The 21,864-nt window shown below is 37.8% G+C and overlaps 1 protein-coding gene across 3 annotated transcripts in view; it reads right to left on the reverse strand.

Moving 5' to 3' along the window:
* Positions 1-268: 268 nt before the first annotated feature.
* The window catches only part of TOX (thymocyte selection associated high mobility group box), a 220,137-nt gene continuing 198,541 nt past the window's right edge, over positions 269-21,864 (reverse strand). For all 3 annotated transcript variants that reach the window (XM_071419884.1, XM_071419892.1, XM_071419877.1), the window contains 3 exons: positions 13,480-13,866; positions 4,407-4,558; positions 269-2,528 (listed from right to left, as the gene is read on the reverse strand). In XM_071419884.1, coding sequence (XP_071275985.1) covers positions 2,492-2,528; positions 4,407-4,558; positions 13,480-13,866 — 576 coding nt within the window. In that variant the 3' untranslated portion in view covers positions 269-2,491. The remainder of the gene's footprint in view (positions 2,529-4,406; positions 4,559-13,479; positions 13,867-21,864) is intronic.

The following is a 21,864-nucleotide window of genomic DNA, read 5'->3' on the forward strand; positions in this document are numbered from 1 at the left end:
GGCTGGCAACCATTTATTTTTCTGAGGTCAGACATGAAGAATTGACATCTATGGATTGAAGTTGGATCTTTCTTTTGGTAAAAAATGGTTTCAGTATATCCATGGCCAAAACCTGCTGCTCTTCCAGCACAGTTGTTTTGTCTAACCGGACACAGAACCTCACTCAGAGGATGGGTACCAGAACCCCACTGGATGGGTAAAGTGCTGCACAGCACACACACCAGAGCTTCCCACGGTGACAGACTGAGAGACACCAACTAGCCAGAGGTTCATACAGAATAAGTATTTTATTCATGATGTATTTTTTTATTTACATTAAAGTTTTCTTGTATTTCGAACTCTGCTTGGATACCGAAATTAACAACTTTATGTGACTGCGCACCTGCTCTATAAGAAATGAAGATAACACAGTTCTTTTCCATAAAAGAAAAAAGAAAACTGCCTGTCGAAATCAAAGTTGATTTTTCTCATTCTCAGTAATTATCTTTTCTCTTTAGAATTAATATGAGTGGAAAATGTAGTTTACTGTAATATAATAAATAGAAGACATTGGGTAATTAGTAGTGCTGGTATATTTCTAAAGTACTAAACAGACAAACAATAAACTCTGAATTTAATCACGAGTTCTCATACAGTTTCAAGACAGGAAAATTAGAGCTCTCAGCTACAGTTATTTGAGTAATCACATCTGATCTGCATTATTTATTACTTATTACATGCCAAGTGATTCCGATTGTACATTGCCTGAAATCATTCAGAAGCAAGCATGCCTTTGTTTCTGTTTTGTTTTATAAAGAAAAACCAACGGCATTGCCAAATGTGTATTCTATCTGAATTGCTTCCTTTATTTCACACAGAAAATACAAATCAGTGGTAGTGTCCATTAATGGGACAGGCATCTGGGACAAAATAATCCAGAAATATATTTTCAGCACTATCCCTGATCCCAAAAATACCTTCTTTTGGATATTTTTATCCCTTTCCCTGTGGCTGTTGAACTTACCTTTCATTTTAGGATTTATTTCTGATATACTCCCTAAAATTCTGTAGGACTTTTGCATATATAATAAAATGGCTGAAGCATATTTGGTAATATTTCTTTTGGTAATATGTTTATTCCACTTGACAAATTAACAAAACATGATGAAGTTTCAAGAAGCAGTGTTATGTAGCTTTATTCAGTTAGTTTTGTTGGTTCAAGTCTTAGTTTTGGGCAACTTCCTCCTACAATGTTTTAAAAAGGGAATTACTTAAAATACCTTTTTTTTATTTTCCATAACAACCAAAGAAATAGAGAAATAGTTCTTGGTTACCTTCATTTTCTGCCATTAAAGCAGGTTTGTTGTTATATTTGTCACTGTAAAAACTAAATAAAGTATTCACATCATCAGTTGTGAACAATTTGTGCCAGCAAAAGTTAAAGCGTCAAAGAAACCTCTTTAAAATGCTAACAAATTTACTTACAAACACCTATATTTATTATTTCATAAATAGGCGCAACAGGTTCCATAAAAAAGATTAAATACAGACACAGTATGAAGAAACAATAATACATAGCCATATGTAGAGGTTATAATTTAGCTGTCTCCAATCTGTTTCTGCATCTAATAAAATATCAGGTAAGCATTTGGCAGTTTTATACATAAAAGGACTTAAATGACGTTTACTAACCAGTACACATAAAGTGATTTTCTTTAAAAAAAAAAGCATTTTTTAGGCAGTACAAAATAAATGTGTTTGCTCTTTATCAACATTAGTTTTTTCTCCTAAGTTTTTTGTATTTATTTCATGAGACAAAGCCAATATTTTTAATTAATATAATTTGGGACTACTTTACTTTTTTCTCCAAATACTTTGAAAATATAGACTATCAGTCAGTTGTTTAAAAATGAAGTAAAAATATGAATGTTTGCCAATTTTACCCTTATTGTGAAATCAATAAACTGGAATGAGCCAGTTTCAATTACAATTAGCTACAAAAACATTCACATTTTATACTCTAGGAGAGTGTAACATAGATGCTATTTACAAACTTGCTATGACTGCTACATCAAGCCATTTAAAAAGTCTTTAGTAGTTTCATATAAACACCCATTATGAAAAACCAATGGAAAATCCAGGACTTTTATCCGAGACATCTACAGTTGCTAAGGCAGTTACTACCGCAGCACTTCACAGCAAAAACCAACATAAAATCTGAATGGTCCAAGTTTCCTTCAGGGAAGAAGAAAAGCAATGTCCGTTATAGGATCTCAGGGAAGGGGTGGAAAGGAGAAAGAAAGAGAAAAAATGGGGAAAAAAACAAAGAAAAGGAAAGAAGCGAGACTATTTTTTCCAGAGTGGGTGACCCACAAGCTCAAATAGTCCTAAGTGCTTAGCAACTTGTATTTTCTAATAAAATGCAGAACTGCCCTGACTGCATAAAGCAATCCATGATGAAAAGACTTCCCTGCATTCCTCAGTGAAAGGAAAGGAGAGGTGTTTCAGATTTTCAGGTAAGGTAGAGTGCTTTGTCCCTCTGCATGCCCCTGTTCAAAGAGAAAAAGAACAAATGTGACTTTTTTTCTTATATTTGAAAAATTTTTAGTTCTATTCTTCAAGAAAAAAAAAAAAGATCAGCCCCACAACCCCACTGCATGTCATTAATTCCAAGCATATCACTGAAGTACAGCTGCATTGCCATGGTAATAATAAGAAAAAGTCATAGTAACTTATAGCAACGTGGAGACCACATCTGTTTTTAAAACTGCCCAGGACTGGGACATGGGTTTGAGCACTGGTTTGGGGTAACCTGCACTAGTGGGCTGGTAGCACTGACTATCAAAATCTGCTTGGAGCTCCAGATTTAGCACAGGTCTTGGAATAATGCTCCATAAGTGGCCTATAAGAAGCAGCTAGTTTCCCTAGAGGTAGGAGAGTTTCATTGCATGAACATGGGTGTCTGCCACTTACTGAGCCTCTGGCATATCTGATTTACTGGTACAGATATACCCAATACGTTCTGGATTGGCCGCATTTGCATGATAAGCATTTGCAAGGGGACAGCAGAAGCCAAGCAAAGATAGTTTAAGTTCACATTGATTTGCAAAGTCTTCTCTACACAGGGTGGGCTATCTACAGGCATATGTGCTCAGAGAAAGCTGCTGGGGATGGGAAGTTACACCCACTGCACACCTGGAGAGCACTTCTGGGAACAATGACACATTGCTTTGTTCCAGAAGAGACCAGGAATCAAATCCACAGGTGGCTGTGGCTTGTTTGACAGAGGACAGTTTATTCAGAGCTCAGTGTAAGTGGTTGTAAAAGTCTGTGGGCTGGATAGATTTCAATTAGGGCCTGCAGCACGTCTTGACATGGTGGTAGAACACAGAAGTGAAACTGTTCTGCTGAACAAGTGGCAAGTCATGGGGCAACAGTGATAGGTATGGGAAAGAATGATGCTGCTGTTCAGACTAGCTAAAGTCCGCCTCAGTGTCAGCAGGTTGTAGCAAAGGTGTTATTTTGAACTAGCAGCCAGAAAATTATTTTTATTCAGTTCTAATTTGAGTTCCAGAAACACTTTAAAACAATAAGGCAAGTGAAATTTTCGGTTTAAGTAAATGTAATGGATGAAACTGGTCTTTAGTTCTGCTTTCTGTTCATTTATCTGGGCTAGATTTGGCACTTTGGGAGCAAGGAAGAGCTTTTATCTTCCATTGCCTTGGGGATTCAGGCTAAATCAAGGGGAGGTCAGGCTGGTGGGCATGTTCACAAGGCACAACATCTATAATTTAAAACTGAAAAGATACCTTCTGCTCAGTGTTAAATGTTTCCAGGCAGTTTGTGGCACAGTAACATGGCTCCACAAAAACCAGGGTGCCAGAAGTTGAAGGACTGAAGGGGTTACTAACCTTATATTGAGGACATAGGGCTCCTACAGGTATGGTGTTTTGTTTCTGGTTACAATCATGTGTTCTTCATGCCATTCTCTTCCATGTATCTTGTATCCCATGTATCAGCCCTGCTTTTCACTGATGTGGTTTTTCATGACCCAGCTAGCTATTTTCATGACCCAGACTAGAAAATAGTTCACGTCATTTGCCTCTCATTGATACACAGTGATCTTAAAACTTCTTTCTTACTCCTTCTCCCTAAGATTTCAGTTCTGATCTTCTATGGAATGCAAGGTTCTCTGAGACCTAGAAACTGTATGTACTGTGAAAAGGTGACAACGATGTCTAATAAATGTATGTATTGAACAATTGCTCTCCCACAACAGACTAACTGCTGAATAAATACGGGGCCATCACAGATACACTTCAGAAACACTGTAGGGAAACGGGAAACAATGCTGTTTCCAAATTCTCTATCATATACTTGTGTCATGAATGTTGCTCAACACAAGGTGGCATTCACTGGCTGCTTACCCATTACTGCAGTAGTCATTATTCCAGTCCACAGTCTGTGCTGGAGGATTTCTGCACCCTGAACGAACATACTCCATTGCTTGGGTAACAACTTGTGCAGCTGTTGATGTTGGATTGATGATATTCTGATAATCAGGCTGAAGAGTAAATCCCTAGAGGAGAAAACAAGTACATTACAAAGAATGGAAAAAGAGTAACAGGTTGGGTGCATTAAAAAAAGTATAAATGCAGACTGTACTGTGCAATGGTAGAGAATACTACTTTTCCAGGTGAGATTTTGGTTATAAAACCTAAAATAGGCCAAAATGTGTAGGTGCTTTCTAAGTTTTAAAATCTTTCTTCAGTTTGAGAAATGAAACACTGCCAAAGCGCTGTTCGCAGTTACACAGTCACAGGATGGAACTAAAGGAGACAGAGCAGAAACAATTCTGAACCAAGAGAACAACTCAATCAGCACTGGGACAAAAAGGTCTGTTTGCTCCTTAGAGCTTCCATTTAGATTAAACATAAGCATACACACTAGTCACTAATTCCCAGAATATGCAACAGAATCTTTTTGAAGGATGTAGGCAGCAGGTGGTTGACTGTTTTATTAGACTACACCTATTCACGTATTGTTCTCAAAACCCTTTTTCTTCATTCAGTCACAAAGGGACCATCTGCCGCTTCTTTTATTTTCACTTCTCTCTCAACTAAACGGAAATTCAACCAAAGGTTTTTAACAGTTGTTGGACTAATGTAGCGAAAGTAGCAGAGAATAACTTGCTTTTGAAACCAAGGAGATGAGAAAAAAAAGTGGAAGTTACAAAGAGACATCTAACCTGCTCCCTGAATTTTCTGTCATATGAAAAGTCATAATCATTTTTAGCTCTTTTGATATATTCTGATGTTTAAATATTGTGTTTAAAACCGGAGAACAATTGAAATTTCAAGGCTAGCGTATCTGTTTCACCCTGTGCATCATGTTCCTGTAAAGTAGGAAGAGCTGTACTGGGTAAAATCATGGGAACGTTGTATTAAAGCAATTGATGTCTACTGAAAAAATCCAGACCAAACTTCTTCCTGGGGCAAGGGCATACAATTCCCACTGAAGTAAACTGGATGCATAGCTACTAAATGAGAAATGGAACTTGCACCAAGATGCCTAGTTTGGAAACTCACTCCTTCCAGCCAAAGATCACATACAGAATAGACAGAATTAACTCTCATAGCTTTTAGTTAATTCAGTGTTCGTGCGTTGTGTGTGATTGCTTTTCTTACACAGCCTTCATTACAACAGGCATTTTGTGGACAGATGTTTTTTTCTGCAGGTTTAAGAAGGCAGCCACCCTACCTTTTGTCAAGATAAATGAATATTCTCAGCTTTCACTTGGCCCCCTTCATCCATAGAAATTGCCTTCCTTCAAATGGAACATTGCTTCCTTCTTCTCATCTCTCTTCCCTGACTATTCCCTGAGATCCTGCAGGTGTTTTGCCCCACCTCTCATGTGCACTGCCACCTTGCTCCACTCATCCTGATCATGGGTTTTAGTCTAGGCCATAAATGACTGCAACTTTATTTCTTATTCTTTTCCATATGGAGAATACCCTGAGTAACACTTCAGTACCTTAAGCACTTTTGGAAACCTCACTTTATCCCTGTTGACACCAAGAAACAGACCATTAGTAGTGAGCAAGTTCACAGCTGAATTCTGTATCTAGTTGCCATGTTATTTATGTACTGCCCTGTTAATGAGACTAAATAAAGCCTTCCCATGGTGGGTTTTACAGCCATGGGGACTGTAACCCCCATGCTCATGCACTGCCTTTTCACCAGGCTCTGAATCTGTGCAGCGAGCTGCAGAGACCCCCATACCTGCAACAGATCCAAAGGAAACAGTAATTGAGCAGATTTCCCAATGACTTTAATTGGAGTTTTGTGTAATTAGAAGGCTGAGAATTTGGGTTTGTATACCATCTTCATCATTTTTACACAAAACACCAACCATAAGACCTTTTTAATTTAGCTGTAAGAGGAAACCAACCACAGAAACACATCCTACTCCCAGGCACTTAGATTTACCTTTGGTAGCAAATCCCCTGATCTATCATATGTCCAAGAAAAACACTATATAGGGACAGTAGCCAGTAGCAAAGCATGCAAGTGAGCAGGCACAGAGACTCAAGTACTCCTAAAATCATAGAATGGTTTGGGTTGGAAGGGACCTTAAAGATCATCTGGTGGGCAGGGACAACTTCCACTAAACCAGATTGCTCATAGGTCCATCCAGCCTGGCCTTGAACACCTCCAGGGAGAGGGAGCATCCACAAAGTCTGGACAACACTCATGGAGCAAGGAGACAGTTCCTCCAAATCCAAGGAAGAAACCATCAGTACAATATTCATTCAATTTCTTCTGGAATTAGGATAAATAAATAGCGTAGGTGTCAGAGAATGGTCCTGGGATTTAATTCAGGAACTGGGTGCAGATGGATTCTCATATTTTTTCAGGTTTTATGAGTGACCACAGCCAAATTGCCTTTTCCAGCAAAGCACATGTGCACGTGTGTTTGGACTGAATTGGTAACTCTCATGTTAAGGTTGGGGCTGCAGAGCCAAATTTAATTCTTCTACCTGCAAAATAAGGCATAACAATGCTTTCATCTTGTACCTGACAAGTTCTATTTAGTTTATGGCTGCCTGGGATTGGGCTCTGTTTCTTAGGGCACACTCAGGTGATAAATGCTAACATGATGCAGGGATATCTGTGCCAGGCTCCAGTCCCAGAAGGGTCTCAGTGGTCCCTCTGGGGGGTTGAGGGCTACCAGAATACCAGCACTATGGGTGATGGAAAGCATGCTTGTTACAGCCAAATCATTTAAGCAACCTCAACTCAGTACGAAGGACTGATAAAGTATGGTACTGTTAAAGATGTAAACAAAAATTACTTCAGCTTTTTTATCAAGAGAAAAAACTCTGAAAATACAGATCTGTACAACAGAGGGAAACAGCCTTGTACCAGGCTTGTGGTAAATATTTGGGTATTATTTATGTAAGCCCTTTAACAAACAATGATGAAATAAAAAGTGCTCAGAAAATGAGTGCTTCGAGGTCTAATTAAACAATGCTGAATGTTTTTGCATTGTAATGCTCAAGAGAAAATCACCAACTGTTTTGCAACATGCCTAGAATTTTAAATTTCATTTTCTTGTCCCAGATTGAAATAAAAATAGGGAACTTGATAAAGATTAATTTGATGTCAGGAGGGACATTTGCTCTTTAATTAGATTTCTGTAGCCCTAGCAGTTTCGTTGTGCCACTGTAGCAAGTCCTAAAAAGCCTGCAGCAGAACTAAAGAGTGATCCTCATCTCCACACTTTACTAGGAACTAATTTCATTTCCTGCCTGTCTGGAGAGGTATTTTCAACAGGCATCAATGTTTTTGTCTTCACAACTGATTTATTCATCAATCTCAATGTGATATTTTAAACCTTTAAATTATATCCGAATCCTAAAGCATCTGTTTATTACACAAGGAAATTGAAAATCTGCCTGTGTGATATCATACAAAGATTTTTCCTTAAGGTTATAAAGGAAGTTGACAGATATTAATGATTTTTTTTTTTCTCTTGACCTCATTCGAAGACAAAGCTTAACAAAAAAGAAGAAGAAATCTGGACAAATACAGCAGGTTCCTGAGTTTGCTGTATATAAAATATATACCAGAAAAAATGAGGTTATTATTTTTGGCAGGCTATGCAATCATCTTGCTGTATACATTTATTTTCTAAAGGAAAAAAAAATACCTAAAAGTAGACTAAAATGAGTTATTATTAAAAAAAAAAAGTGACATACATTAATCTTCTGGTGCTTTGTTATGCATAGGTACTTGCAGCCATGGCTACTAGACATTAAGAATTTAGTTTTGCTTCCTCTACCTGTGAACCGAAATGGGACAGAGTTGGACATGGGACTCACCATCCCATGCAATGCTTGGGTGCAGGATTTTGAGCAGGGAAGGTGATGCTTCCAGTAGGGCTACTTGAAGGGCTCCTTAACAAGATCTGGGTGTATTAAGGAGGGAGTGAATCCTCAGTCTCGTCACTCTTCACACCAAAGAGCACAGTGAACAGGCTGGGTAGAGGTGTATGCTCAGAAAGAGGCACAAATCTCCATGTGAGTGGAGAAAGGAAAGAATGACCTTGCAAGTGAAAACAGGCTGCAGCTTCAGCTGCTGTTTCAGCCTGAACTTTGGAGAAATTGTGCTGATTTGAATGACAAGGGTTAATAATCAGATCATCTAAGGCCAACTGAGTAAAAATTAAACATCATGTCAAACCTAAGAAACAGACTGGAGAGAGAAAACTCTGTATCAGTCAAAAAATTATGCAGTGATAAGATATGAGCATTTAATGAAAGAAAAATCACACTCTTCAAATCTACTGTGAGTCTACCTGTGTGTCAAAGGTGGATAAAAGAAAAACTACGTCAGAGTGGATTTTGACTTTGAAAAGTAAAACTTTAACACAGCTCCTCTTAATGATATTTAGGAAAAATATAATGAATTTCAGAATTAGAAGTTAATAAAAATCAGGATCTAATTTTGAACTAAGTATGAGAACAGAGATTATGGTCATTTTTTTATAGTTTAAAAGGATTATCACTGTAAACAAGCATCCCAAAGGTCTACAGTAATGACCTTTTTAAACTTTATTAATTAACTGTTGGAATAGAAGAGAAAAAATGACAAAATAATCTACCTCCAAGAAGTTACAATTTAGATAACTCAAAACAGAGATTGTTTAAAAGAAGTTAAAAAATAATTACTTATACTAGGCATATGACCAAAATGCTAATACTGAAATTTTATATTGCATTTCAGACAAATTTGGATGCATTGCATCAGCTGCATACTCCACAGAGTTAATTGATTTTAAAAATAACAGAAATTGTGCAGTCACTGAGGACTTTTGGCTACCAACACTTCTGCTTTTCTTGATGTTCTGTAGTTTTTGTGGATCCTCAAAGGAGACTGCCCTTCCCCAGCTGGCAGTCACTCTTGATTTGGCAGCTGCACACGTGCAGGCAAGGAGTGCTGGATATGGAGAAGGACATGCTGTTCCCTGTAGAGCTGATGAAGACCAGCTCATTGTCCTGGAAGCAGTGGGAACAGAACTCTCTCCTCAGGTCAGCACTTCTTAGCAGACCCTCCTCAAAGTCTGCATAGAAGAGTTTGTGAATTTCATGCACAATGTTTTTTGGAGAACTGTGTTCCTGCCTGCCAGGACTGAAATCTGGATCTCTTTGTGGTTTTTCTTGGAGCTGGCAGTCCTTCAGACATTCTACAAGATGGCCTTTGATAAGAAACTATCCTCCTTTTCCTGGAGAAAATGACTGACCAAATGTCACAGAGCCAGAGTTCAAGCAGGGGATATGTTGAGAGTAGGGATTTGCAGAGCCTGCTACTGTTGAGTGTCCCACTGGTGAGACATGAACTATTTCAAAGAGGGATGTTTGGGGAAAAAAAAGGACAAAAAAAGAAAAGAAAGAGAAAAAAAGGAAAAAAAAAAGAAAAAAAAAAACAAGAAAAAAAGAAAAAAAAAGAGAACCCGCAATTGATGATTTCTACTTCTAACATGCCTCCAGCACAGTCTGCAATGAAGGTGCCCAGCCAGGTGAGCCAACACCTGCAGTAGAAAACTGCTCTGCTGGGAAGCTGTTGGCAGACTTACTCTTCTCTTGCCTTCTCTTGCTGCAGTATGACTTGACAAAATTTGCCTTTTTTTTTCTTATACTGTATTAGTCTAGTTAGTATGAATAGTGCTGAGGCTTCCAAAAAGGAAAACTACTCCTGTTGCAAGTCACTCCCTAGGGAGTGGTATGTTAACTAGTTTCTGTTCTTGCTACCTTCACGGAGTCTTTGGAAAGGTTTATGGTGGCCATACCTAAGCATGGAGGAAGTAAAACAACTTGAGGGAAGTGAAAAAAAGTTGGTTTAAAGCAACTATTGCTCTGCTTTCTCAGAATTAATATTCTTCCATTCTTCTTGGCTTTTTATTCAGGAGAGTGTTCTACACAGTGCTGTTTGGGACTGAACATCACATCCAGACCTCCCCTTCCCTCCTCACCATAGGCCAGACAGACAGTGTGGTGCTTCCTCTTTCTCCTTACTGCTGTTGACTCTGAGCTGCTGGGAGAGCTCAATTTTTTCTCCCACTACATCTTTTCCTCTTTAACAAGCTCTGTGATCAGCAGAGTGTTTGCTCTATTTCAACCAGAAGGGAGAGCAGAGTCCTTTGACAATTGAGCCAGAGAGAGGCCCTTACTTTTAGGTTGTAATCTCTTGACTTTTTGCTATTTGCCTCCTGGTGACCAACCTATCTTCTACGTTCTAACACAGTATGAAATCCTGGTGTTGTGTTTTCTATCATTTCTTGACTAAAAAGGGTCATACTTAAGAAACTGAGCAAGATACCGCTGTTCTGTTCTGTTCTGTTCTGTCATGGCAAATCATGTATTGTCAGTACACCTCTAGCCCTATAATGTAATACATATTTTGCTATATTTAAATTCAATTCACAAACTCTATAAGCTGTTATATGTTAAAAAAAACCCCAAACAAATATTCCAAAGTGAAATGACACAGATTTTCTCGAGCTCAAAAGCTGCATGACTGTAAAGCAAAAGCAGGAGTGTAAGAAATATAAATTGGCTTGTAGATATTACACAATGATTAAAGAGACATGTAGGCAAAGCATGGCAGTGAAGCATTTCAACAAGTAACAAGTACCTTGAGTGAAACAGAAATATCTCACCACAGTATCTTCATTAAAAGCATCAGCCTTTCTAACTAAGGAATATGAGTTAGTAAAAAGCATTTGACCTAAAATTTTGTGAGTTTAACAGGAACACAGAAGTACAGCATTTTTATTTAACTGCAATTTTCCTTAGTTAAAAAAAGACTCATCATGATAAAGGTCTACATTCTGACTTCTAGAGACCTGTTTTCTACAACCGAGTGTCCTGTATTTTTTCTTAAGCTAGAAACAAGTCAACTGTGTGCCATATATCTCACAGATGACTGAAAGTACTTCCAAACCATGGATGCACACACCTTATGCTACAAGGCTTGCAACTTGGCAAAATAAAACATTAGCAGATTCATACTACATTAGCTTTTCTTTGGTAGAGAGTTTAAAGTATTGCCTAAATGTTTATCCATACAAAAAAATGATAGTTTATGTATAAATAAGTAAGTATCTAACATCTGCATGATATCTTTTGTTAGTCCCAACTCTACTCTTAATTCACTAAATAGAGACAGATTTTCAAATCTATTCAGTAAATTATGCCTAACAATTCTGGAAAAGACCTAGGGAATTCTGCATTGGACGACTAATACACAAGTGACACTGAAGCTGGCAAACAATCTGAACTTGGAAGATTGACTCACTGTGCACTAAAAACTCATTGAAATATAGCTATAGGATCTCAACAGGTGGCTGTCACAGATGTAATTTCTCATGTTTGGTAAATGAACCAGAGTATTGCTTTGTCTCTCACTGCTCTGAGACTTCAGGTTCAACCAGGATTCCTCTGGGCTTAGGATCTCCAGTCAGACCCTCCTGGCTCACCTGCCTAGGACTTCCTCTAGCTGATTCCAGCTGCCCGGGTTTGGGGTCAGCTCCTGAGGTTCTCTGAGACTTGAGCATGGCTCTCCTGGAACACTCACACTAACTGCAGGAAAACCTCCATGAATACATGACTTCACATACGCATGGTCATAAGTCTGTTGAGTCTGTTTTCTCTGATAGTGACAAATTGACCTAGGAAATTTGTCAATTTGACAATTGAACTAGGAAAAAGTTGTGAACACTTCACGACTTTTCCTTTCTGATTACTCCAAATCACTCCTGAGACTAAGATCAAAGTCTCTGAATAAATCCAAATCATCCTGAGCATATCTTGATTTATCTCCTGAACAACTAAGTTTATCAGTCCAAATTGCTTTCAACACTTTTGGGGGTTTTTTTCTGCTTTGGAAAATTTCTTCCCCTGTTAAATTGTTCTCCTGGCAAGAAGTTATGGTTTGTGTTCAAGTATTCTCAATTCTAAAGACCAATCTTGAGATGAAATGTTTCTGGTTTGGAAAGCAAATGCAAATGCCTTGTTAGCAAAGGTGAATTTTTAGAGAAATATAAAACATGGAGCAAGTTCATGACTATGTATTATCAGCCGGTACTGACAAGTTTTGTATATACAAATTTTGTAGATTCTTGCACTTCCATTCAAAAAAATTTTCATTTTAATGCCACTTTGCAAAGCAAGATATTATTATTGATAGTCAGATCTCATACAATACAAAAGGAAATTTTCTCTCATGCAATCAACAGTTTATCTGCTCTCTTTATATTCCTCTGTAAGCCTGGAAGGCACAATACCATGGATGGTCTGCATTAAATCAGAATTCATAGGAAATGTATTGAGAATCAACTATCTAAAACATTCAGAGTAGGGAAAAAAAAAAACCAAACAAAAAAGCCCCATATTGGGATGGTGAACACAGCCCATTTCTTTACAGTAAAAAGAAGGTATATTTATTCAGCAAAATGAAGTTGTGAATGTGGAGTAATGTAACACACTCATGTTCACTTAATCTAGTATGTTCAGCCCAACCTGGGCTGCTTTACGTTTCCCCTGACAGTTCCACATCACAGTCAGCACAAGGATGACAGCATAAGCTACAATTATATTTTTTCTAGACATGCCTGCCTTTTGTTTGCAAAGTGTGACTCCTGAAGGCTTTGCATTTCACTATTTCAGGGTAGCCACAGACTTGCAGATGGATGTATGGACAGCGATGGACATTGTCGCCAGCACAAACACTTCTACTGCAGTTTTCCATCCTCTAGTTAAACTCTTTCATTTGTTCTTGCCCTTGGAAGACTAAGCCTATACTACCAAGGTTTTGAAACCTGCAAAATTAAAGCTAATCTAAATATCTCTCATTATGCCAACTTCTGGATGACTCCCCTCCCCACACCCTCCCCAAAAATAAAAAAATTCCCAAGAGAACGGAAAAACCCCAGCTTACTTGCTGCATTGTAGGTGAGTGTAAAGCAGACTGGACCTGCATTGGTAGCTGGTTTCCAATGGACTGCTGCATTGGGATCGGCTGGTGCTGCTGGATGTTGAGATGCTGGTGCAGAGGGGGGCTGATCTGAAGTGGTGGAGGAGGGGACACAGCCATGTTTGCTATGGAAACAGTCACTGGCATTTGGTTGTTGGGCTTGGGCGCTATGTTCCTGGGGATATTGGCATGCATGGCGGTGATGTGAGGATTCATTCCTGGTTGTTGGTGGTAGTGGGAACTGAGGTACAGTGCAGAGTGAGCCTGGGCAGGCCCATGAAACACTGACTGCTTTGAATTCATCATCTGAGGTTGTGGGGAGGCTTTAACATCAACAGGTTCACTGTAGCTCTGTTGGAGAAAACAAAAATCAGAAATTGCTTAGAAGTTACCAAATATGGCTGTTCTACCCACCCTGAAGTCTAAGTGCCAACCATAGGCAAACATTTATCTGGACCATCAAATTTTCCTTGAAATGGAGTTTGGTTATTGCTCTAGAAAAATAATTAATCCCTTTTCACCTTGCACTTTTGCCTTCAATATTGTAAAAAACAAAAAAAAAGTAATTTAGGTCCTTCATTTCCTGGTCTAGCCTGGCATTTTCTTTATCCAAACTTGGAACTGCCATCACTGATCTAATATCTTACGCAACCAAGGCAACCAAGCCTGACACATTTTTTCACATAAACAGCCACTATTATTGTCCTCAGATTCCATGGCCTAGTTGAAAGGAGAATTAGGAGGGTGGGTTACAGAAAAACTCTGTAGTGATTTTTGACATGCCTTGTTTTTCCATCTGCAAACCATGGACAAGATTTTCAAGGTCTTTTACCATATACATTGATATTGCTAATAGTTATTTATCAGTTAGTTGACATGATGAAGATGCTAAATCCCATCCTCAGCTGTTCTGCTGCATGGAAAAAATACACTAGCTGCTGTGCTAATGCCTTTATTTTGAAATATTTTTGTTGGAGTGCTATCCATGCCATCAAACATATTACATAGGCCATGCATTAAAAGAAATAGAAATACTCTGAATAATTTCTCTTTTAGCAAAACATGCTTTATTAATCCAAAAATTCTGTTTAAAACTTATAGCTATATAAATGTTAGCCTGCACCAGATATAGGGAAGCTATCTTTAGTCTAAAGCTAGAAGAATACTACATAGAATATGAGAAACTGCAATCTTCAGAAATATTATGGTCTGTCCTGATTTCTTAAAGTTGCTAGTAATAAAACTTCCCCATGAATGAATATGAATTTTAATAACACTTTTTGTTCTAATATTTATAACTTGCTACATTTGGTTAAACTCAATTTACTCAATTGTTTTCATACATTTATTTTCCTAGATAATGCTAACTGTGTGCTCAAATAAATTAGAAAAAATGTAAGAATTAACTCACATATGCTTATAGGTGGCAAACATAATTTGAAGTTAAGTCATACTGGGATTAATAGTCAGTGAAAGGTGAAACATGCTGGGAAAAAAATGGCAGAAATGTCCCTCTGGAGAAAGTCACTTTGTCAAAACAAGGCTTAAAGAGGAATACAAGCCCTTATTCTGTGATCTCCATGTCATGTTTGCTCAGTTTACAAGTCAGAGTAAGTTTCATGTTACTCTCAGCACTCCAGGGTCAGTGAAGTCTATTTGTATTCCTTCTGAAGGATGCACCATCACCAACAATCTGTTGACATGAGCGCTACTGAAATTGCTTCATTATATGCAATGATGAAGACGAGAATGATAACTTCCTTCTCCCTATGTGTAACTGCAGTTCCATTAGCAAAAAACCCCTTGTTTTCTCTAGTAAATTAAGGAAAATTAAATGAATATGAAAAAAATTAATGCAAATCTCTGTCTCTGTGGATCAGCCTAGCTCTGCTCGCATGTGGGTGTACACGTGTGCAATATATATTATGTTCATGTTTGCAGGATTCAGATGCAGACATAAAAGCCTGAAAGTAGCTGAAAAATCTGCCATTATTTGGATATTATTTTTTAAACATTGAATTAATGTTCATGAAAACATGGGAAGAATTTTCCCCCCCTCTTCCCAGTTGTATTTTTAGAACACTCCTGAGTGTAGAAGCAATGACGGGCAGGTTTACTGAAATTTCAGAAATTCAGAAGGTTTGTTAATTAGCAGCATGGTCAGGAGACTCCTCTTGGGTGTCCCATGCTTATTACACATTACAGGAGGTGCAGGCTGTGTTCTTTCTTGAGACACTTGGAAGTTTTCCTGAGAGCACAGTCCCCTCATGGAAACAGTTTGTCTTTCCATGATGCAGCTGACAGGCTCTCTGTGGTCCAAGCAGGGATAATTGCTCCTGAAGTGTCTAAGGGCAAATTGGCTAAACTAATCCTCCTGGAGAGATGAGTGCTGCAAAAAGCCTTTGCTGACATACTGATACACACTTCTATTTCATTTGTAACTACAAAGATGCTGCCATACACACCTTTAACAAAGAAATAGGGAACCCAAGCCAATTATTGGGCAATTCTGAGTTCACACATAAGTGGTGGATGCATGGCCCACACTGATAAAATTACAGACATATAGATAGTATAATTTGATACTTTAAATGCTGAATTGTGTTAAGAGGAATTGCAGAGTCTTTGGTCAGAGATGAATAACACTTATAACACCTCTGAGAAGAGCTCTGCAAAGTGATCAAAAGGGACAGTTTCAGTTGTCTCAAGCTATGAATCAGCTTTCTATATGTTTCACCACCTCTTGATCCAGTACAAAGCACAACACTTCAGTTTAAGAGCAAGTATTTTGCTATAACTTAGGATGCTTTAAGTCATATGTGATCTGAAACCAAATTGTCCAATATCAGTGGAAAACACATCAATATTATCAGTTACTGGAATCTTGATAAATGAACCCATTAAATGCCATTCTTTAGCATACTGCACTTTCAGCTTTTTTCTGCAGATAGGTCAAAACCACATATTTTGTAAGTATTGCTGGACCTAATAAAATAGGTGATATCAAGTATTTCAGCTTTGTGATATCACTCTCTGCTGTGAAATATAACAAGAAGCATGTATGACACAGGTCACACTATGACTTTGGGCTCAATTGCTTTTCTCACAGACTAGAATGGGCCTTGCACTGGTCCAGTGCAGTATCAGACAGCTTTAGACAAGGAATTTTATTATGGGTAAAAATTGGAATTAAGAAAGAATGGATTTAACTTTCCAATAAGGGCTTCAAATGCAGTTACATTCCCTGCTTTGCAGGTTGGATTTCAGCCAATATTCTCTTGACTTATCCAAGGAAAACAGCACACAACTTAAAAAGCTCTCCCAAACCTCTAATTAATCTGTCCCAAACCAAACCAGACAATTTCCATCACTAATTTATAGGATGAAGTTCTAGGACAAAATTCAGATATCTGTAGTGGAGACCAAAATTACAAATCCATACACACAGGCCACCAAACACTGGGGCCTAGTAAATCCTAAATGCTAAAAAGTCTTCTTCTAGACATGAGGTGAGGACATCTTCCATGACAACTAGCTGGAGAATGGTGGTGCACACCCACCACTAGAGGGTGACAGAATATTACATTTAGTTAATGGCAGGTGGTGGTATTTTACACATCCATTAGTGAACATACAATAGGGTGACAAATCAGTTTTTCATAACAGTCCTTTATGGTCTTTGAGTGGCTTATACTTGTTCTGGAGAACAAGCTGAAGCCTTACTGTAAATCTTAACATTCTTCATAGTCTAGGAGAAGGATTTCCTATGGACCTGTCTCTCCTTCTAACATCGTCACTCTTGTCTAAAGTAAACAAAAAAACCCAAAACTCAGAAGGTGAAGACAAGGCAATGGAATGGTACAGAGAAAGTATGACTGCCCTTTAGGCACAACAGATCCCCTTCCCATCCCCTCCCCCCCAAAAGAACCTGTTGTTTTTCTGAAACACAAAGAAAAAAGGGAAGATCATTTTGAAATCCCAACAGAAAGATAATGAAAGTAGAAGACATACAGAAAAAGGGGTGGAACAAAATAAGTACTACTGTAACTCTGATGATTACAAGTATAATTATATTAACTAAAATTACTCGTGGTGCATGATCCTTGGTCCATGAAATTATTTTATTTGTATAATATTTTCAAGGAAGTCTGTGATGATGCAGATGAGTACTGTTCTTAACAGAAAGTGTTCAGGGTGGATAATTTTGCACACCTTTGTTAAAGGTGTGTACGGCAGCATCTTTGTAGTTATAAATGAAATAGAAGTGTGTATCAGTATGTCAGCAAAGGCTTTTTGCAGATGCAGATGAGTACTGCTCTTAACAGAAAGTGTTCAAGGTGGATAATTTTGCACAAAGTTTGGGAAGTGCTGAATCAAGTTATTCCCCATGATTTTCACCAAACTCATGACTTCCCTTCCAATTTAGTGCAAAGAGAGCTTTCCCATGCACCTCTATTCCCCCACTGTGTGCCAAAACTCCTTGTGCTTTATTGCCAAAGTAAGGAATTAAATTAGGAATAAGGGGTTAGGCATTGCTCACTTAGTTGTGCCATTCTTTCCTGAAGTGAATTGCCCTGGGCCTAGTGATCATTCTTATCACACTGCACTCAGGCACAGGGAGTGTGTCTGCTCCTTAGAGGAAGTGACATTGGGATTTCACCCTATTCAACTCTCTCCTGTAGTTGAGAAATTATTTTTGGTAAAGACATCCTGCTCAATTTAGCTGTGATATAAAAAAAAAAAAAGCCTAGATGATGCCATTTTGGCATCTCAATATCTTTGGGATATAATCTGAAAACTTGGAAACAATTTGGAAACTCACACTTTAAGCTCTCACCTATGTATCTGTGTAACCAAACAGCTCTTGAAACCTACACATGGGTATTGGTTCTCTTTCTAAATTGTGTCTGCCTTCTGGCTACTGTTGGAGATTGTAATCCCATTTCTGTTGGAACATAAACATCCATGTGGTTGAAAGTAAAGCAAGGACATGTTTTAACAAGGCAGTACTCAAAGGGCCTGGTCTTTAGACTACTGAATTTAAAGGAAAATCTATTATTAATTCAAACAGAATTTGGATCACAGCCCAACACTGTTACTGTTACTTAAGTATTAATATCTGGATGTCCATTTTATTTTCATGAAAAACAGGTAGGATCTGACTAATAGAGGCTGAGAATCACTTGCACTTGATGATCACTACTTTTGACCTCTGATCCATAAGAAACATGCCTGGAATCTACAAGTGCCTACACTTATTTCCATTGTTAACATGTTAATGCAGTTTTTGTTAGAAATGTTGCCAATAAGTAGGACTACAAAGATGTATTCACAGATGATGTATATGGATATCTTCAACTTACATAATTTATACATGCTTCATGTTGAGAATTCTTTTCTACCATAGAATAATACGTGGGAATTAAATAGATTTTTACAATAATTTCACTCTAGTATGCAGTGCTCAACTAATATTGCTTCTTGCAATGTGAAACTAAAAAGTCAGTGTTGTCCCAAAAGAAACCAGAGGTGTTCTATTTAGAGACGAAAAAAGGTTTTTTTTTTTTCTTGTTCTATTGTTTTCAGAAAATTAATGATCAAAGCCTTTCAGTTGGAGCAATATAATTTCAGTTGTTTACAGATGAGATATTATCAAAATGCTTCTTTATTAATAACACCAATTAAGCTCTCCTTTGTAGTAAAATACTCAGTAAATACATTCAGAACATTCAGTAAATGTTCCTGGTACTACTGGATGCTTATGTGTCCTTTAAATATATGCTGAGAAACGTCCTCAAGGACAAAGCAAGCCTTATGGCCAATATGCAAACAACAAACAGTGTAAGCAGCTTTACTTGTGGGCAAACACAATATATTACAAATTCACAATTTTTTTTTTTTTTTTTACAAAGCCATAATGGTGTGACATAGGTCTATCTTAAATCAGAAACAGGTATTTCTCTTTAAATAAGAAATGGAGGTCTGGCCTCCTCTCTCTACAGACTGGAACATGCACTATGTGAGGATTTCAAAGCCTGGAAAAGAGCTAAACCTAATTCAGGTTTTACAGTAATATGTACCATAAACCTACGTGGTTGCCACACTGTCCCTTTCCATGACAATGCCAGACTCACACCTGGTGACTGGTGTCTGCCCTTGAGCCATGCTGAGGAGTTCAACCAGCTTCAGACTCTGTGACCAGACTGAAGGTTACATTCAGGAAACAGCAGTGGTTATGTCAGCTGGTACCAGGATGGTCCAGGCTGTGCAGGCTGTGATCAAACTTAGGCAGGTCTGACTCAGCTTAAAAATGAGTTATCTTCAGTACTGTGACATTACAGAAGCAGATAGAAGGAAATTGGCTGCATATTTATGCAGCTCCTACAAAGCTTACCTAAGCTTAAGTTTGCATCTGCTGTCTTTGCTGTCTCTTTGGTGGAAAGAGCATCTTGAATTGTTTATTCCTTCTCTCAGCTTTTCCGTGTTTACATAATCCTGTCTGTTTGTAACATTTTGGACATTTTAGGTGACTTCCAACCCCAAGCCTGTCCTTGAGAAGAATCCCTTTTTCTAGCCTGCGTGGGCTCAGCCATTTTATTAATACCCCTGTGAAGATGCTTATGAAAGAATGACTTTTCTCCAGCACTGCTTTCTCTTCCTGCTTAGCTCTTTAACTCCTACAGAGGTCCCTTTGATTTAACTCTATCCACTCCAGTGGATAACTCATATGCATATTTGCAGCTCATCTGCCTTCCTACCTAAGTCACAAGAGGATCTTATCAAATGACATTTCCCATTTTGTTAATTCCAGTCACCTATTGCAATAACAACATCTGGGACCCCAGAGAGTTCAGAAAGCTTTTTGACACATTCTTGATGTTTCAGAAACAAAGGAGTAAGCCATGGGTTGTCATCTATAATTAGTCAAGGTGGCTCAGAAGAACATCTTCAAATCTAAATATACATTTTGTCATCACCTACAGGGGATTGTCATGGATTCATTTAGGATATGTAAGTAAAAATGGATGTTTTATGAATGTAACCTGGGTACATGTGATAAAGGATATGCAACTTTAATTTGATACAAGTGTTTTAATTCCCCAAATGGAAGCACTAGGCTAATAGTGAAATCTAGTTTTATTAACTCACTTCGAAAACAAACACAGTTCCTCTTCAAATCAAAATCTGGCTTCTATCAAGATCAAGACATTTCTGCCACTTTTTGGCAGAAATTATGTGAGAGCATCTCTCAGTTTCTGCACTGCTGAATGTAAAGCATCACATGATATAGCCTCAAATCAAATTCATGGCACTAACTTAAATATAGTTTGCTCTTTATTTTCAGCTGCAGTAGATCATTGGTTTCCTTGCTAGACAAAAAAGAAAAAAAGTTTGGACTTGTGTTATGATTAGACAATTCTTTCATAAATATATGTTTACTTAGCAGATACTCTGATACATCACATATTTGCACATAAAGGATTTAATTTGAAAATATCTGACTATATCATAATAATTCCAGAAATAATGAAAGAATGAAGTATCACAGAAGCAAGAAGTACCTGCTTTGGAAGCTTTTCATTATAGTTTTTCTATCTAGTAATTCTAATGGAAAAAGGTAAAACTTGTATGTGTGTGTCATCACTTTGGGACTGGTTTTTTGCTTTAAGAGAAATATTGCCATATGCCTTGTTGCACTTATAGCTACCAAAAAAAAATGCATAAAACATAACTGTATTTTTTATTTATTCTTTCTCTTATGCTTTCACTGAGAATAGCCTAACTGGTTCATGAAATTCCAAAAAACATCTGCATGGACTAGGTCGAGATATAACGTAGGAAAAGCTGTTCTCAGCAGCAGGTGCCTCTTTGCCAGCAGCAGAATGGATGCTGCTCTCCTTGCATGCAATAGCCAACCTGTTAAAGCACTGACCAGGAGACAAGACAGTTCAGTCACTAACTCTTGTCAAGAGATATTAAGAATTTTATTCCCAAAAGAAATGCCCTAAACCCCAGCAGCTGCTTATTTCAGGAAGGACTGAGCCAGGATAAAGTGCCCCCCTACATCTGAAGCTTGGCTGTTATGAAGCTATGCAGTTACAGAAAATTAACTGTGGAGAGAGCACACCTGCACACATGCATTTATTTAGGAGTTGGGAAATGAATAATCAGGGAGACCTATTATATCTTTTTGCTTTTTTGTATGTTAGGCAAGTGCTCTCACACATACATATATGAAATTGGAAACTAATACCAATTTTATAATTTTAGTTTTGAGTTATAGTTGGGTTTTGGTTTTGTTTGCTTGTTTGCTTGTTTTTTTGATTATTGTATTTTTATTTTTTCTTC

This window comes from Agelaius tricolor, unplaced genomic scaffold (genome assembly GCF_023055355.1).
Source record: "Agelaius tricolor isolate 1412-34295 unplaced genomic scaffold, bAgeTri1.0.p SCAF_2, whole genome shotgun sequence".
NCBI classification, from domain to species: Eukaryota; Metazoa; Chordata; class Aves; order Passeriformes; family Icteridae; genus Agelaius; species Agelaius tricolor.